The sequence below is a fragment of the Mercurialis annua genome, linkage group LG6 (assembly GCF_937616625.2).
Source record: "Mercurialis annua linkage group LG6, ddMerAnnu1.2, whole genome shotgun sequence".
In the NCBI taxonomy this organism is placed as follows: domain Eukaryota; kingdom Viridiplantae; phylum Streptophyta; class Magnoliopsida; order Malpighiales; family Euphorbiaceae; genus Mercurialis; species Mercurialis annua.
The window spans coordinates 4,821,151-4,833,439 of record NC_065575.1 but is presented as its reverse complement, the minus strand read 5'-3'; the positions used below and the strand labels follow the sequence as shown (position 1 = coordinate 4,833,439).

The following is a 12,289-nucleotide window of genomic DNA, read 5'->3' as shown; positions in this document are numbered from 1 at the left end:
GGGTTAATTATATGACTAGTACCTAAACTTTATCAAAGCTTAAAATCATAATTTTAGCAAGACTTCCTGTTTTATATATCTAGCAATTCTTACCTCAATAACTCAAATTTCACACAAATTCTTTTTCAATTTGGATTAATCTTTCAATCTATAGTAATTCTTTTTAATGATAATAAATACAATCATATAAAACATAGATAAATTAAACTGATTTTTTAATAAATTATTTCAAATTGTGCAATACATATTGTTTAAGAATCTTGATATTCTTGAAAATTATAATAGTTTATATATAATTTTAAGTATGAAATCTTCAGTTCGGTTTTTGCACACCCCTAGTAACAAACAAATTTGTAAATCATTGGATGCAATGTATAATTCATCCAGCAGAAGTGCAAGCTCAAATCTTCAGGCAGAGTTTGTCATATTGGAGTATAACATACATAATGGTTTTGAGAAATTATTTTCTTTTTTTGGTGAAGATAAAAAGACTACAGAGAAGTTGATTGCACAGTTACGAAAAACAGGTCTATGGTCAAAACTATTAAAATTCACCGAGGTGCCTACTCGGCTGCTGGTGCAGGTTGAGAACCTTCGGATTGCTTCAGTGTTTCCAAAGCAGAGATACGTTTATCCAGTGATTCATGAAGCCCTTTAACCTGAACAATAACAGAATAGTCAAAAATAAATACTATATCAAAGTTTGTCCCATGCACACCAGAAGACTGATTGTTTTATCATCCATGGAATACAAAAATATAGAAGAACTGCATACGGTTAGCCAGCCTTGTGGTGGCCAAAGGATCAGTACTAAAACTTAATTGACTTGAATAAATAAGAAGCATAATTCTATCTTTGGGAATTGGGATACATACTCTAGATTTGGCCAATAGGGCAGCATGCACAACTCAAATGAATGTGGAAAATGTTTTTCATTAAAAAAATTAAACTTCAAGATCGTATCCACATTGTTATTGAAAAATCTGAGGAAGTTCATATTTCAAGGACGGGCTTGCCTACATCAGCGAATTCTCGATAAAATCATGTATCATATTGCAAGGAGAGGTTAAGTGAAGGGAATGTCTAAAGCATCAACATGACAAGCTTACTATCATATATATGTGAAAAATGTATACTGTATAGATTGTAGTATTTTCATTTTCTCTCATCACCAATTACATATCTACCAAAAAACTTTAAACAAAAAATCGGAAAGAAGAAACAAGAAGAAAATTGAAAAGAAAGTTGGTTATGCTCCTAGTTACTTTTCACTCCTATACCAAATTATTCTCTAGATAATGAAGCTTGCAACTTTTAAAATATATGACGTAAGTAACTGCATCCGTTAGAAGGCAGATTAGAGAATGTAGTGTTCCTAATAGAACAGCACGCTGCAACTGTTCATTCTCATCAAACAATCACAGTTATTCAAACTACTATAAATGGCATTTGCTATCTCTAGATTGTGGAGAAAAGGTGAACAAAAGAAATCCAAAACCATAGCCATCATCATAACCTAATATCATGTGGATTTTCGGTTATACAAGCCTTCTTTACATCATTACCATTTGCATCTTTCTCCATCTAATTCCCATTCTTTTTTCAATGCAATCTCGTCACAAAAGAAGTTCAAACATAAAAAGGAAAACATGCGTTAAAGGACCACTATGAATAAAATACTCTCAAAGCCACCAACATAACAAGCACAAGTGACGACTCAGTGATTATTCAATGAACCGTGGTCATTCAAGTAACATCTCACCTTGAACTTGACGGGCAGATGACAATCAAATTACTCGTCCTCTTTTTCCCTACCACACTTTCCCTAAAACTAAGTATTTAAAGTTCAAAGATTGTCTCATAAGAGACTCAAACATTATACATGGACATATAGTCCGCATACAGGGCCAAGCCACAAAGTTTTTGGTAAGCCACAGGACGAATTATAGTGTAAGATTAAGCTACCTATTCACTTGAAACTATATTGTATGTAAACTTCTTAAGTCCTATAATTCAGCACTCCATTTGAAACTCCAAAACTCTATTTGTATAACCTATTCTTATAAAAAAAATACCGTTTTCCCGTTCAGCATTTCTGTTTCCATGCTACATAGAATGGAAGCTAGGCATTGCAAATGAGCTAGCCACATTCGCGCAAATTGACCCAATTAGACAATTAAACAATTTTCCCATTTAATCCTAAATGGCATAAAAATTTGTAATGTCTCAGACAAATTCTACAAAAAACACAACAATTCTTTTTAAATATATTTGCAAATTCTATTCATTGTAAGAGATCATATAACTACAATTAAACGCCCCTCCCTTCAATTACATCAAAAAAATAATCAAATTGATGTATGGGTAATTTACCTGTTGAGAAATGGAATCATGGGCAACCTTGTAATCCTTGTAAAGAAAATAGAATCCAAAAAACGACGCCGTTGCTGCTCCGGCGAAGAATGAAGCCAATCTTACTCTAAATACGTAACCCATCACTTCTTCTACCTATTGTTTCGCCTTTGTGTTATTAAAATGTGCACAGATTCTTCCCTTTTCGATTCTGTAAATGGCTTTGCCTTGTTTTGGTTTCAGTTCCTGTTCTACGACGCCGTGTTAATTAATACGACGCTGTCTTTTCTTATATTCTCCTTTCGTAGTTTGGGCTTCATTCCCATCAGAAAGCTTGACTCACTTGTAACTTTACAATATAGTTTTTACAACAAAAAAATTAATTTATAATTATTAAATTTCTGATTTTTAAATTATTTATACCTACAAAATAATTTTCAAATACATAACAATTGGGCACACCTAATTACTGAGATAATAAATACCATATTAATTTTTTTATAATATCAAAAAATTATTAACTTTTACCAATATATCAATTTTTTAATCAATTAATGCAAATATTTAATTAATTATCCTAAGTTTTTTTTTGAATGAATGACAAATATTTCTATTGTTGTATTCAAAATTAACATAATAAAATTGATAAGTAAAAATTAATTGATAAAAAAATTATTTTAATATTAATTGCTTGGAGCAAGCACCGAAATTTAAAAATAGATAGAAAATAAGATGGATTTCTGTTCTTTGAAGAACAGAGGTCCATAAAGAATGGATTTATGTTCTTTGACGAACATCTTCAAAGAACATGTCGGAGAAGATAATCGGAACGGAAAATTTCCAACAGTGGTTGGGTGACGGCGGTTTGAGGTTGATGGTGGATGGGTTGAAAGGTATGATTGGGTTAGGTTTCAAAAAAAAATTAATTCTTTTAAGGGTATTTTGAGGGTTTCAATTTTTTTAGATATTTGATGACGTTCAGCTGACATATAGTGCCGTCTATTTTTTTTAAAAAAAAACAAATTACAGCCGCCAAAAAAAGACAATGCTAAGAGGTATTTTCTACGAGGACAGTGAATGACGCCGCCATAAAGGCCCCGGGGTCTACTAACCGTTTTAGGGGTTTAGTGAAGATCAGAGTAAAAATTAGGATCCATGGGTGATTTTATAAGCCATAATAGTTAAACTAAATAACTAAAGTCCCCTGCATCAAAGGATAAAAATGAAGCTCCAACTCAAGTTAACTATCAGATAGAAATAACCTAGAATGTTGTGCCTTGTATCATAAACCAGGTTATGCTTTTCTTTTTCTTTCTCATTCTCTTCAAATGCATCAAATAAATAAGAAATAAGATTGGAAGTTCAATGAAGAAATATTTTTTCTCATAAACAAAAGCTGAATTTGTTTTTTGTTTTTCATAAACAAAAGCCATGACTGGCAATTTCAATCAGGAATAAGAGTTTGGCTCCAATCATCCATATATAAAGCTTCAAACAGGTTACTCCGCATCATTTGCATTTCCTCCTGCCAAAACAGGATACAGATTTGGTTACTTGATTCATAAACTACTTCCAGGCTATATAATTCAATCTTTATTTTCCGAACAAGATAAAAAAGGATGGACTTCAGCAACCTATAGAATACTCCATCAATTACAAGAAATAAAATAATTGTATGTTGCATGGAAATGTGGAAAATGCTGAAACGGAAAACACTAAACAATAATACAATAACATGGTATAAATTTGAGGTTTCTGAGTTTCAAAAGCATTTTGGAAACAACAAAATGGGACGCAGAAACATAGGAGGAATCCGCCAGTTTTCATACAATACAGGAAAAAACTGTCATTCGGACAAAATTTATTACCTGAATATGACTAATGACGGCATTAGGGTAACTGTCTATATTGGAGTTAATCTGAATAAAGTTAAAAAAAATCGCCAACCGATAGGGCACGAAGATAGTAAAAATTGCATGCCAATTATAAGCTTATACCATGACTCCATAAATGAACAATGACCCAGATTCCAGAGCAAGAGAACCTACTTCTAGATGACTAAACTCTTATGACATAATGCCAAGTAATATCTCATAATATGGCACCTATGTCCTATGCAAAAGTTTCAGAGACTGAATAAATAATAATTTGTGGATAATGAAATATTCATAATTAATATTCTTATACATACTCATGATCTGCCAGAGGTTAATGAGGCACCAGTCATCCTGCAAAAGTTCAAAAGTTTTAACATCATTCACCTTTTCATCTACAGATGCACAACTACAGACTCATTCAAAAGAGCAGCAGCAACATTTAGAAAAAAATTATACCTTCCCTGCTGCTTTCCAGTAATGCTCGAATTAGACTTCCTATGAATTGCACCCTTGCTTTGTGCAATAGTTACGTTCAATCTATCAAAATCCAGTTCATCCATTTTCGGAGATTCTTTTGGTTTGCTCAAAATTTTCACATTTGAAATGCCACCAGCAGCACCAAAACTAACACCATTGGGATGTTTAGAATCAATTGATGGGACCTTCCTGAGCCGGTGAGACTGTGCCATTGGAGTAACAGCCACAGAAGACATATATGATGAGTAAGGAGAAGATGCAGCTGCTGCAGCAGCAACTTTAGCGACAGCTGCTGTAGCAGCTATCATTTCCTGAGCTCCTTCTCGAAGCTGAATATTTTCACCCTCGATTGAAAACAGCTGAAATCACAATTCACAAGGTTCAAATACAATGATGAAAAATCTAATGAAGAATTTTATCAAACTCCAAAAACTCACTTCTGGATGACCAGCCACAAAATCATCAAGCTTCCCAAACTTCTTCTTGTAATCATGCCAATGTAAAGGTGCAAGCATCTTGCCTAGCCTATTTGGCAGCTGCAGTAGAAGGAACTATTAATTCTTGACTGATGTGAAAACTGTCTAAGATGGAAAGTATGTATTAAAGATACAAACCGTCGAATTGATCCGAATTCTACCACCAGCTGGAATTGTGCGAACAATGCAAGCTAGCAGAGATCTTTCATCAAGAAGGACAGTCTCTGAAATTTTTCCTGCATTCACCGCATTAGTCTGCCCAGTTGACACCGATGCCTCAGCCAAACCTTTACCAGCATTGTTACTGATTGTGGCTTCACTAAGATTAACTGAAAGCGCAGATGCTTCAGACAGTGATAAACTGGCAGAACTGGCTTGTTCTTCTGTCAAAACTTGCCCATTTAGTCCCTTATCATCCAATTTCAACAAGTTCTGCTCCTGCGCCAGTTCAAATTCAAGTTGAGCCAAATCTCTGTATCATATTTAAGTATTAAACAAGCCAAACAATGCAATCGGGAAAGGATAGGAATATAGGAAGTGATGAACCTGTAATTGGTTGTTTTGTTCAGGAGAATTTAGTTGTAACGAATCATTAAAATGCGAAGAAATCTGTTGTAATCCCTGGTCAGGTGAGGAGGATACCAAATAACTTCTATCCATCGACTCAAGAGCCTGTAGAAGAAAGCATTTATATACCGTCTCTTTTCTCATGAAAAAATATTGCATGCAAATAGCTCATTAAAGTACATAACCTGTGCTTCCCCAGTGGATGATGAGATTACAGAATTAGGCTTTGTTCCGTTGCTCATATTGACGTCCAGATAATCTGGATGAAAGCCCTGTCCAGTAACAGTTTCATACTCATACTTCGCATCTGCTCTTATATGGTTGTGATCAGTTTGGGAAAACTGTGCACCCTCTGACACAGCCTGGAGAAGATGACAAATGGAAAAAAAAAATTACCAACTGTAGTACTACAAGTAGAGCACCTCAAACCCTCATCCATGAACAGTGAACTGAATCATTGCATTGAAGCCTTGTTTTTATTTGGTACAGATTTAGGTACACTTATCACATCCCAAAACCAAGAGTCATGCTTAAAGAAACCAACGGAAATTTCAAAATTTTCAGCTGGTAATACCTGTTGGTTATGCCACTGTGGATGGGATGACACTGCAGGTAATGAGTGGAAATGCCCAAAATGAGATTGAGGAACATGTGATGGCATAGACTGGGGAATCCCCTGCTGATGCATAATATATGGATGAAGTGCAGTGACCTGTCCAGGTGGAAGGTAGCTGGGCATCCCAAGTAAAGATGATGGAGCAATTGGAACACCAGCAGCATGATCGGTCTAATGATTAACACAACAAAGCATTGAAAGTCATGAATACAGCATTGAATGACTTATCACACGTGACATTGTTTCCCCGATTGATGTATGTAAGAAACACATCATTGCAAGGACAGACAATCACAAAGCACATCATACAAACATTGGATTGGAACTAATAAAATATTAAATGGTCTTGCATGCTCTCTTTTCGAACCAAAAGGTCTTCACACAAAGGACAATACTAACAGCAAAAATAACCAGCCTGTCCAAATTTTGGTAAAAACAATTAGGAGTACACGAAATTTTTCATTCTCCACACTTGTTGATAACAGAATTTGAGATACTTTAAACTGATAGCTTAGCTATGTTCATTAATCCCTTTGTTCCATGTATAACACTAGACTCAAATGTCAAACTTCTCATATCGTTTATACACCAGATAAACCAGCATTTACCTTCATAACATGTCATTTACATATATATTATCAAGCTAGAGGCAGATATCCAATCATAAGTTCTGCAAACTCTTCATTATAACAATCACTTGAACTTACCTATTGAGCAGGAATTAACCAGAAGAAGCTAAACTTTCTAGGAAAAAAATTAATAGTTGCATTTAGAGTGCAAGAAAACAAAAGGTCAAAAAGGGTTCTAAAATAATCAACTCAGTCAAAGTAGCTTCAAAGAAGATAAATCAAAAGGCTTAACTGAAGTAAAAAAATTACTAAATGACGCTTCTGCGTAGTTATTCCATTTTCATCATCTACTAGCTCTACAATTACAGCTTCAATGTTGCTTCTCCTTTTTGAAAGATCCGTAAATATACATTTGGAATAAGGATTAGTTCTTTTAAGTATGTAAAAGCAGATATTATTACTGACAGTAATACCCAAAATAAACCAAAACTATCTCAATCTCACTTTATGTTCTCCTAAATCTCTTCCATGAACCACAACATCATTACAAAATCATAATACTTTTGAAATATTTGTGCAATATACAATCCCTATATCTATGACAACAGTCATAAGTTCAAGACTCGTTATCAAACAGAAAACTGAAAGGAGATGTAAGAAAACATAAGCCACTTGATCAAGAGAAAGATTCAAGCACTACACATGATCATGCATACAACTACAAGAGGTAAAAATATCCTAATAGTCTCAGGCAATCTTAGGCACAATCCATGAGCTGGAGACACTGTTTTTAAAAGAGAGAGATTAAATAATGCATATTGCTTGCACAATGCCTTGGACAAGCAATTAATTTAGGCCTAATGTCTTAAAAAACCCCGACCTTTTAGCCCCTTTTCAATCATACCCTGACGTTGCAAATTTGTCAATTTTACCCTATTTTGCATTTTTGTGTTTCAATTGTACCCTGAAAAATTAAATTAACGTCTTTTGCGTTTGGAAATTTGTTTAAAACATTCTACATGTCTCGCATATATTAATTGTATATTTTTAAAATTTATTTAAATTTAGTTAAATTAATTAAGAATTTACATTAGTGTTAATTTGATTATGGTTTTTAGTTAGTTTTTAAAAATAAAGGACTTATTTGTACTTTTTTGAATAAAAAAGAATTTAATTTCATGTTTAGACTTAATTAATTGAACGATTTAATCATTTGAGTAAAAAAATTAACAAAAATTAAAATATTGGGGTACAATTGAAAACGGAAAATTCAAAAGTGGGTAAAATTGACAAATTTTCAACGTCGGGGTAGAATTGAAAAAAAGTTTAAAGGTGAGGGGGTTTTGAGTGATTAGGTCATTAATTTATTAGACGGAAGCCAAATATGGAGCACAAAGAGACAGAATAGCGAGATCTAGTATCATGCACAAACCAGTTAAGATTGCTCGGTGACAAACCACTAAATTCCATCAGAAACAATTTGCAAGCAATAAGCAAAATTATCCCAAGAGCAGCCTCAAACAAAATGGAACAAGCCATAAGATACTAACTAATAATTAATAACAAAATGGCTTGAATGGAAGATTTTAGAATAAACTATTAATAGAGTAGAAGTTGTACAGTAAGAGTAATCCTTGTTTACCCTATCCAACTAGGACCTAGTGAGAAAACCACCCACTTGGAAACCTAGATAAAATTTGAATAGTTTAAAGAATGATCTGTTTAATTACCGTAAACAAAACCATTAATTCTGCCTTAAAAATAATAGAACATAAGTCTTGGGTACTTCCATATGAAGCACTGCCACAAATATGGGTACAGACACGGCAAACGGTATTTTTTACAAAAAAAACAAGACATGGACATTGCGGGAACACGGAAGATTAATTATACATGTATTGTTATAGAAATACGAAAAAAATTAAAAGTGAAAAATTAAAATAAAAGAAATCTATAAAATTGGAGAGAAATTATTAAGTTGGTATGTTTTTAGTGTTAAATTGAAAAATAAGAGATTAGAAGAAAAAAAGAAAAAAATAGGATTGAAAAGAGAGCTGCAATTTTGTTTTGAAAAAGATAGGATTTTGTTGATGTTTTAAGGAACCAGTAACATATCAAGCATTGATATGTTACACTTGTCAATGATGAATAGCAATCCTACCTGGTTTGATGCATTATCTGCATTTCCAATTGTAAGTGCTCCATTATTAGCACTTGTTGCACCACTTCCACTAACATCAAGTTCGATTCCGTTATTTAGAGCATAATTTGATGCTTCCTTTGAGCTTGCCTGAGATATGTGTGACTCGTCCGGATAAGATCCATTCCTTTCTCTTGCATCAGCTAGCTCTAGATGAAGCTGTTGTATGGTGTGCAAATGATGTCTCTCAATTTCTGCTAACTGAAATCAGTAACCAAACAAGAGGGACCATTAAATCAAACCATATTACTTAACTTTGGCCAGAAGATAAGCTGCATCACATCATTTATCATGTAGTAAATACCAATATATCTTGCATCAATAAAGGTACGCCAAGAATAAGAATATTTTTTGAAAAGAAAATCAAGAAACCATTTCGTAATAAACATGAAAGACAGACTATTATGTAACAAACATGCATAAGTGCACAAGCACACACATTAGAAATAAAAGCCAGCAACTATAAGAGTGCACAAGGAAAATCAACCTGTCTTTGGCAACCTAGCCAAAGCTGATTATATTGCTCTGTACGCTCTCGTAATTCAACTTGTAATGAGTGGTTTGTTGTAGATTGCATCGCATCCATCTCCTGAACACGTGCAATCCAGACTTTCAATTGTTCATCCTTCAAAAAAATGGCCTCCTGATCAGCCCTACGCTGAAAGATAAGATTAATGTCAGACATGGTCAACACACAAGTACCACAGCTTCTGGTCAATAATTTATAATCATATACTCCAAACAAAATACCAACTACAGTTCTCTGCCTCCAAATTCTAATAAGCAAAATAGATCAATCTCAATAGAGAACCATATATGCAGAATTTCAATCAACAGACCTGATCCTGCAACTCAAGGATTTGCCTCTCTTTTTCTTGAATATGTTCTTGAAGGTCATGTATTTGCTGCATATGCTGTCCCCTTTCAGCTTCTGAATGATCACGCTCTCTTCTGCATGAAAAATAACATTAGTAAGATCAATATAAGGTTATTTCCTGGTTACTAAATGCATCTATTGCTGCCTTCATACTTATCCACAATAAAGAAATGTAAACGCCGCAATATATTATCTGGGCCGCCATTTATAATAATTAAACTATTTTATAAGCTTTAATTTTGAAACAATTTCAAAATCAAATAATGAACTATTAAAATGATTACACCAACAATGGAGAAATTAAAAGCATAATACACTACGGCTACGCTTTAGAATCTAAGTGGTGCTTCCTATTGTTATCTTATTTTAGTTCATTTAGTTTCTTTTTTTTCTTTTTTGCCACAATTGGGAGTTCCACCAACTTCTAAAGAAAGTCATTTGCAAAGCATGGCTAAAAAACTATTGTTTTGGTAGGATTCCCCTAAAAACACATACCTATATGTCGCCAATTCTTTGTTTTGTTCTCTGAGAAGACCCTCTTTGGCCCAGGCCTGAAAGATTGAAAAAAACAGACGATATATAAAACATGTATCACGAAAATAACTTATCAAACTGCATATGAAACACAAGAACAAACCGCTTCATTATCCAATTTAATGGCATGCAATTCTCTCCCTTTCTCTTCCATTCTCCTTTCTAATTCATGTATAGCCTGTTCCCTTTCATGAAGTTGTTCCTACAAAACAGAGAAAGCTGGCATTTAGGATGAAGCCATATAAATATAAATTGTCAAGTTGTCGGTATCTAAGATTATTCTGTAGCTAAACAAATTCTATAAGATTACATACCTCGGTAAAAATAACCAGTAAATAATCAGGCAGCAATATTTAAAAGATTAATGAAGTTCTGCCGATAAAATACTCTTAGTACTTTTACTTAAAAAACTGCAGTTAATTCACAAAGAAGCAGATTTAACTAATCATTACCACGGATGAACATAGTTATAAAAATTGAACCTGAAGTTTCGCTGCAGAATCTTTATGCTCTTTGATTCGGGAGTCAAAGCTGTTTTGCATTTCTATGATATCAGATCTAGCTATCATCTGAGCTTTAAGTTCAATCTCCATCTGTTGTAGCTCTTCTCTTTGTCTAGTGATAGCATGAATTCGCTGCTGCAGAATGTTATTGTCCAAACTACCATCCACAGTGATCGAACAAAAGTCTACATCAGCAGGCTCCCTTCTATGCTGCACCTTGATAAACATCAAATCAAGTTCACTTTCCCTTATCATCAGCTAAACAAATATACTCTTACTAAACAAATTTAATTATTTCTTTTACCTCATATATTGTTCTCTCATCTGATTGCCCCAAGTTTGATCTTTCCATTTCCTGTCATTCACAGCCCACAACATTAACAATCAAGAAATCAGCATATTATACAAACAACCTAAAATCAAATTATTAACTATTCCATTAATTAATCAATCAACCGAAAAAGCATATGTGACTGAAAGTAAAGTATCCAGTGCTCAACCAATAAAAACACAGCCTACAATTAACTTCAAAATAAAAGACAATGCTGAAGCAGACATTCTATTATACAAAAGCATATAAGTGCACTAATCAAACCCTAAGTTTGCCGTCCAAACCTAAACACTAGCTCACCAATTTTCTCCAGAACTCAAAACCAATTTTATAAACAGGAAAAAAATACTCTCACCTTCTACATTTTCTCGGGAAACAAACAAGCTCAAACTAAAACAAGAAAACAATAAAGATGTCAAAATAACAACCTCATCAACGCCATTTCGAACGGAATGATGATCAGAAATAGCACGCCACTCCTTCCTAGACGAAGAAATCGGCAAAGAGCTACCGCGTGAGGAGGCAACGACACCACTACCACCACCGGTTGCCGTAGCCTCCATTTAATCGAAACTAAATAAAACTCCGATACTACACTTTCCTTCTCCCGATATCTAACCACACACTACACGCAAATACTGAAACCCTAGCTTCTATAAAAAAATGAAGAAAAATAAACTTCAAAATTGAAACCCTAGAATTTCATAAATTTACAAACTAGTGTGCTTTCAGATGGAAATGGAGAAATATAGGCATCGGAAAATGGGATTCAGGTGAAAAATTTCCGGGGTTTTGTAAGATTGAGAGGGTTTTATAAGCGCTTGGAGTGTAAATTAGCTACAAATTTGACGCTTTGAGAAGGAGAGAGTGAGGTAGAGATGATTGGATGGGGGGAAATTGGGCACTAGAT

General features: G+C 33.9%; 2 protein-coding genes across 4 annotated transcripts; both read right to left on the bottom strand.

Annotated features, from left to right (window-relative positions):
* Positions 1 to 339: 339 nt before the first annotated feature.
* Positions 340 to 2,618, bottom strand: LOC126686189 (uncharacterized). Its single transcript, XM_050380236.2, has 2 exons — positions 2,374 to 2,618; positions 340 to 659 (listed from the first exon to the last, which is right to left on the bottom strand). Exons 1-2 carry the CDS (start codon positions 2,494 to 2,496, stop codon positions 564 to 566), a joined length of 219 nt encoding a protein of 72 aa, XP_050236193.1. The 5' UTR covers positions 2,497 to 2,618; the 3' UTR covers positions 340 to 563.
* Positions 2,619 to 3,713: 1,095 nt separating this feature from the next.
* On the bottom strand, positions 3,714 to 12,289 carry LOC126686516 (uncharacterized). 3 transcript variants are annotated; one of them, XM_050380589.2, is made up of 16 exons: positions 11,808 to 12,289; positions 11,353 to 11,403; positions 11,028 to 11,264; positions 10,649 to 10,747; positions 10,507 to 10,562; positions 9,974 to 10,085; positions 9,622 to 9,792; positions 9,096 to 9,335; positions 6,324 to 6,536; positions 5,935 to 6,111; positions 5,729 to 5,854; positions 5,321 to 5,620; positions 5,144 to 5,242; positions 4,686 to 5,065; positions 4,544 to 4,580; positions 3,714 to 3,877 (listed from the first exon to the last, which is right to left on the bottom strand). In XM_050380589.2, exons 1-15 carry the CDS (start codon positions 11,940 to 11,942, stop codon positions 4,544 to 4,546), a joined length of 2,433 nt encoding a protein of 810 aa, XP_050236546.1. In that variant the 5' UTR covers positions 11,943 to 12,289; the 3' UTR covers positions 3,714 to 3,877. The 3 variants fall into 3 exon arrangements, with proteins under 3 accessions (XP_050236546.1, XP_050236547.1, XP_050236548.1); XM_050380590.2 differs by having other exon boundaries at positions 9,974 to 10,082; XM_050380591.2 differs by having other exon boundaries at positions 11,028 to 11,258.